This window comes from Cynoglossus semilaevis, chromosome 5, assembly GCF_000523025.1.
Source record: "Cynoglossus semilaevis isolate Cse_v1.0 chromosome 5, Cse_v1.0, whole genome shotgun sequence".
Taxonomy (NCBI): domain Eukaryota; kingdom Metazoa; phylum Chordata; class Actinopteri; order Pleuronectiformes; family Cynoglossidae; genus Cynoglossus; species Cynoglossus semilaevis.
The window spans coordinates 14,497,852-14,504,190 of record NC_024311.1 but is presented as its reverse complement, the minus strand read 5'-3'; the positions used below and the strand labels follow the sequence as shown (position 1 = coordinate 14,504,190).

At 40.6% G+C, this 6,339-nt stretch overlaps 1 protein-coding gene across 2 annotated transcripts in view; it reads left to right on the top strand.

The window, feature by feature from the left end:
* The window catches only part of sh3gl3a (SH3-domain GRB2-like 3a), a 14,802-nt gene extending 8,469 nt beyond the window's left edge, over positions 1–6,333 (top strand). The window contains exons 2-11 of one of the 2 annotated variants that reach the window (XM_008310679.3): positions 2,536–2,604; positions 2,796–2,868; positions 2,957–3,100; positions 3,431–3,564; positions 3,668–3,826; positions 3,989–4,092; positions 4,264–4,388; positions 4,506–4,538; positions 5,056–5,121; positions 5,353–6,333. In XM_008310679.3, coding sequence (XP_008308901.1) covers positions 2,536–2,604; positions 2,796–2,868; positions 2,957–3,100; positions 3,431–3,564; positions 3,668–3,826; positions 3,989–4,092; positions 4,264–4,388; positions 4,506–4,538; positions 5,056–5,121; positions 5,353–5,555 — 1,110 coding nt within the window. In that variant the 3' untranslated portion in view covers positions 5,556–6,333. The remainder of the gene's footprint in view (positions 1–2,535; positions 2,605–2,795; positions 2,869–2,956; positions 3,101–3,430; positions 3,565–3,667; positions 3,827–3,988; positions 4,093–4,263; positions 4,389–4,505; positions 4,539–5,055; positions 5,122–5,352) is intronic. The other variant, XM_017032394.2, reaches the window with a different exon arrangement.
* Positions 6,334–6,339: the final 6 nt, after the last annotated feature.

Genomic DNA, 6,339 nt, shown 5'->3' with positions numbered 1-6,339 from the left:
AACTGAGCCATTATTCGTACTCAGATAATTGCAGTGTAGAATGAAACAGTGGACCAGGAGCGGCCGTTCAGCAGCCAGCTGTCACCTGCTCCTGGAACCTGCGTATGTGCATTTGACGCCAGAGAGAAATACAGTCGTCCTCGTGCTCTCCTCTTCATCTCTCTAAATTAGTATGAGTCAAGATTAGTGACAAACAGTTCATTGAATACAGCGCGTGTAGCCTCTTGTCGATGACACATCAGAGCCATAATTACACCTGTTAATCACCCACTGAGACCACGTTCACACTGCAGACAAATCTGGCCCAACGTTTTTTTTTTTTTTACCCATATCTGATGTTTTGTAGACCGTTGTTTCCCAAAGACTGGGTCGTGGCCCTCATTTGGGTCTCAAGAATTGTTTTTTGGGTCATCTCGCATCATGTTTCCCAGGAGTTTACTAATAATGTCTATTGACTCAGGTGGCAAAGGTTTGTGACTTTTAAAATACAGGTCTTTAGTAAACACAGTTGTAGACTACATAAATGATCCAATCAGAAGAACCCGACATGTTTACCTTGTTTGTCTTGAGGGCAGTTACTCTGTGCAGCTACAATACACGGTCCTTTTTTTATAATTTTCTTGCTTTCAGGGAAACGAGTAGATACTAAAGACTGTTGTCTGTTCAGCCAGATGATTGGTCCTCTCGAGTCACCTGATGATGACGTCGCATGAGCGAGTGTATAATAGCAGTCAGCTGTTAGACAGGCGGTGGAGCTGAGACGTCATGTGTTTCTGTCAGTGAATTATTCCTCGATTTATATTTGATTTTTTTATTTTTATATATTTATATATTTATTTTTATATGCATGTATATATGTATATATACATAATATATGAATATATATGTATAACCTAGAGTATAAATAATACAATATATATATCTGTTGTTTTGGATCTTAAATCATGTTCTGAATGCTGCTGTTGTTAAAGTCAGTGATGATTCACGACTTCACTTCAGGAAATACAGAGGGCAGAATAAAAATGTGCATCATGTGGTGATGTTGTCTAATCAATAACAGCACAACAGTCCTCCACCCAGTGCAGCGTAGACGTGTGCGGTGGTTCCTCGTGGCTCAGCACACTGTCCCAGAAAGCTGTGGCTCACTTCCTGCTAAATTTAACCAGACTCTGACCCACTTTGTCCCAGAAGTCTCCCATACAGTACCTAAGCCTGTGATGCATTCAGGGACATGACAACTGTATTTACTCACCGCTGCCACAAACATGTGCAGGCTGATGTATTAACAGCTGCCGGTCCTGCCTTGATTTAGATGTGAAAGTTAAATCCAGCTTCAGATCTGGGTTTGATTGACGTCTTGCACCAGAACAACCGATGTCGAAACAAAGTCAACGTCTTATGTTACAGTTCATGTTCATTGTGACCAAACTTCCTATTCACTGATGTAACAGGATCACAGTATCTACTCCTTCACTCTCACTGCTTAAATATCTTTGTATCAAATAGACATGACCCAAAAAATAGAAAATCTAAAATACTGGGAAAGTCTAAACGTTGTAGGAGTAAAATAAAAAATATATATATACTGTATTTCTTCATCAATTGAAGTACCTTCTTAGGACTCAAATATTCTGTAAATGATGCTAAAAGAAATAAATTCAGATTAAGCTAACACATGAATTGAACCAGTAAAATGACAGTGTTGTAGCTGGGTGCAGCTCTGGACTGAATTCTGTGGAACAAGCTGCCGTGGCATACTTGTCATACTTGTCCCCTGAGGGTGTGTTATGGAAGAACGGTGTTAAAAAAAAAAAAAACGTCGAAGCATCTCAGACTACAGGAATATGACTGTCAGCCTCTGTTTGCCGGAAAAATTGGATTTTCCTCATGTACATTTTTATTGGGTCACAATATCTTTACATCACATGACGTTCCGTAACTGCAGCTCATTAGCCGTCGTGTCTGGCCCTTAGGAACTCTTCAGTCTTTATTTACTGACCCCGTTTATTCACAGCGTGTTTACAAACAGGATCTGGTTCTGACATGAAACCTCAGGCCGTTCTTCTTCCCTCAGACTCTATCTCCCGCCGACATGTTTCAGGTCACAGAAGGGGTGTTTGGCATTAACTTAGAGATTTGCTGCTGTAGTTTATTCAGGAAATATGTTAAAGTATTGATATTTATTTAATATTAATTTATATTTATTAATAAATAAAGCTAAAGTACAAAAGTTTGGATTCATTTATCTACATTCATCTTGTGGAAATAGCAAAGTTTTTTACTTATGTTGGTTCTAAAATAATTAGAATTCCCTGACACGACTACGTCTCTCTGAGATGTCCTCAAATGCATCTGCCGCTCCATGTCCCAGAGCTGATGATGTCACTCTCTGCTCCAGACTTCCTTTCTCTACATTGACACGAATAGTGAATAATGAGTTGATGTTTGAGTTGAAGTTTGAGTTGATGATTTTATATTTTCTCGAGTCTCCGGTGAAGTCTTTAACTTGTTTTTATTTTCTCTCTGCGTGTGCAGCTCCTGAGTGAGAAGATCAGTGGAGCAGAAGGAACCAAACTGGATGAAGACTTCATGGAGATGGAGAGAGTGAGTAGAGGACGTGTGTTTGCTCTCTACGTAGTAGAACTTATTCTACTGGTTCTTCATAAAAGTAAATCTCTTCACTGAGAAGCTTATGTTTTTTTTTCAGTTAGAACTGAACTGAGAAGAACAGATTATTTTGTCACAGGTTTAACACTGATATTAAATGGATTTCTGTCATTTCTGTCCCAAAACAGAAAGTTGAGGTGACCAACAAGTCTGTGTTCGACCTCTTATCCAGAACCCAAGAATATCTCCAGCCTAATCCAGGTAAAACTAAGATCACAGGTTTTATCCCCCCCAAAAAATCAAATCATGAAATTCTAAAACCTCTAATGCCAAAACTTTTCCTGCACAGCTTCTCGAGCCAAACTCAACATGCTGAACACGATGTCCAAGATCCGAGGGCAGGTGAAGACCACGGGCTACCCTCAGACTGAAGGCCTGCTGGGAGACTGCATGCTGCGCTACGGCCATGAACTGGGAGACAATTCAGTCTTTGGTATGGAGTCCTGAAATCGAAACATTTTTGAATACATTGTAGACCTTTATTCTGGATTCATCAGAATCTGAGCTTTCCTAATAAATGAAAAAAATACAATAATCTGTAAAACTATTATTATGAGCTTGAAATACTAAAGAATTATAACAGGATTTGACACTGAAGCTAAACTGAGTTCATAGAGAAATTGATTTTCAGCTCACTGAGGTCCAGTAGCTGTTGGTTTAATGAAGTCTAATTTAATAAGAGTGTGAAACTATGGAAAATAAAATCAGGAATTTAAAGCACTAACGTCTGACTGCTTCGTCTGTACCCCTCTCTGTCCTTTAGGGGGCGCTCTGGTGGATGTGGGCGAGGCCATGAGGCAGATGGCGGATGTGAAGGATTCCCTGGACATAAATGTCAAACAAAACTTCATCGATCCTCTGCAGAATCTGCAGGACAAGGACCTCAAAGAGATCACGGTAACACTGCAGCAGTGGATCTTCAGTTATTGATTTTTTTTTTTTTTAATTCCCAGAGAAGTGATTATAAGATGTGCTGACGTGTCACTGGTGGCGTTCACAGCACCACCTGAAGAAGCTGGAAGGCCGCAGGTTAGACTTCGACTACAAGAAAAAGCGTCGTGGAAAAATTCAAGAAGAGGAGATTCAACAGGCTGTGGAGAAGTTTGAAGAGAGCAAAGAGTTGGCAGAGAGGAGCATGTTCAACTTCCTGGAGAATGATGTAAGAGCAGAATAAATGATTATTTTTTCATAATAGTTTTCCATTGATTACTGACATATAATAAAAAAAAGTAAAGAAGTTTTATGAACGATGTTGTTTTGGAATTTTCTGACTCTATGGAGCAAATGTATATTCATTTGCTTTTATTGGTTTGGCCGACAGGTGGAGCAAGTGAGCCAGCTGTCAGCGTTAATCGAGGCAGCGTTGGAGTATCATCGACAGTCATCTGAAATCCTGGAGGAGCTGAGCGGCAAGCTGCACAGAAGGTAATGAGAAATAAGAAGAAGAAGAATTCCCAGGGTTTTACTGAAACTACATTTTCTTGCAAAGAATGAAGTTAAGATTTGAATTCAGCAAATGGAAACACAAAAGACCAATGATACTGTGAACAAAAAAGAAAACAAATGTAGTGAGTGACAGCTGTGTTTGTCTCCCAGGATATCCACAGCCAGCGGTCGACCTAAGAGAGAGTTCAAACCAAAGTCCATCAGGAGCAGCATTGAAACACTGGACAACAACCAGCACAACGGCCTGACCCACAGCTCCTCCATCAGATCCACTGGTACAGCTCTCACACACACCGTCACCGTCTTCATCACGTCTGTGTTTTTATTTTCTTTTTTTTGCCCCGACTTTTCCAGTCATCGTCATCCACTATCTTTTCTGTTGTCCCTCACAGATATCCAGATCAACAACACAGTTAATGGCAAAAGTAGGTATTTGTTCATGAAGTATTCATGAAGTAGTGAGTGTTGCAGAGATTTACCTCCAGTTTATCTACTGTTCATGTCTCTACATGTACAGTATATTCTAATAGGAAACAATATGTCTTCAGTCACATATACTGTGTGTATATATATATTCTATATGTGATACAATATAGTTTTATTTTTATCAAAAATATGGCATAATTTATTATCATAAATATACTGAGTTAGCTTTACATGGAAGTTTGTTTTCATTTTAATAAAAAACAAATCCTGTTTTTATTTCCCAAATTCACTGAATGCATTTTGCTTCAATTGACTTTACCCACAAAAATAAACAATATATTGCATATAAATAAACTGAAGAATTGAAGTGAAGACAGTGATCAACTAATGGAGTAGTAGTTGTAGTAGTTGTTGTAGTATTACCTTGGTCACCTATTATCGTGGCGTTTGTACTTTGTTTTGTTGGCTTTGTACCATTTCCATCATCATCTCCATTTGTCTCTACATCCGACCCAGCTGATCATATAACCACTGCTCCACTGTCATGGCCCGAGAGCCCCGCCTCCAATGGAAACCTTGAGCGTGAGTAGTTCCTGAGTCCTGACTCGGCATCAGTCTGTCAGTCACTCAGTCTGTAGTTACACGATTCATAACAAATATCTGGTGATATCTGTGTGTTGGCCTATAAATAAAGATTAAAAGGTTTTGACAGTGCTGCCATCTACTGGGCTGGAATGGGCATTTGTCTGCCAGAAATTAGAGAACTGAGGTGTAATGGAGGATATTTTGTTCTCTTTTTTGTTTTGTTCACAGAGACTGAAGTCCTGGACCAGCCCTGCTGCCGCGCTCTCTACGACTTTGAGCCGGAGAACGAAGGCGAGCTGGGCTTCAAGGAGCGCGACATCATCATCCTCACCAACCAGATTGACGAGAACTGGTACGAGGGTATGATCAGCGGTCAGTCCGGCTTCTTCCCCATCAACTACGTGGAGGTCATCGTCCCACTGCCTCAGTGAATCCTGACACGCGTCTTCATCAACACTCGGCCTCCGTCCTCAGCTCTACTGGAGCCTGAAAAAAAAAAAAAAACCCTCCGGAGGATCAGGCTGAAACTGTAGGGAGAACAACCTGTCTTCTGATATTTAACCGGAGTCGGAGTTTTAGTCGTAGGTCCGTCAGACGTTGCTGATTCATTTTTGTTTGTCTGTATTTATGAGACTGAAATCCAAGCCATTAAGTTCTGCACTCTGCCGGGTCAGGTCAGACCGAGGTCGTGAGGTCACAGCTCCGTGGTCAGATCGTTTCCGCGTCTTCTTAGAATGTGCTCGTCGTCGTTGCTGCCCTCGGCTTGTCTGCGCACCGACAGAAATCACGACGCATCAGGTGAAAAATCACAATCAATCAGTGTCACGTTGCACACGGTTTTGTTCACCGTCACGTTTGGAACACGACACACTGGACCAGTTCAGGAAACCTGTCAGATCCATGTTAGAAAATGACATCTCGTCAGATAAATCAGGTAACAGAATCAGTCAGATGAAGAAAAAATAACTTTTTAATCACAGAATCTCTCATTATTTTAAATGAGTTTTTAACCAAACAAGTTTGAAATCTCAGGCTTCGTTTAAGCACAATTTAGGGAAAAGTCGTTCCGTTCCAGCTCAGTTCCTCTTACTGCAGTTAAATCCATCAACATCAGGTTCAGGCAAACTAACCACGTTTGATGATTCTCTGCAGTCGGTGTCTCATCACGAGTGACTGAGCGTCAGTGGCTGATTCTGATTGGATAAAACACCTAAC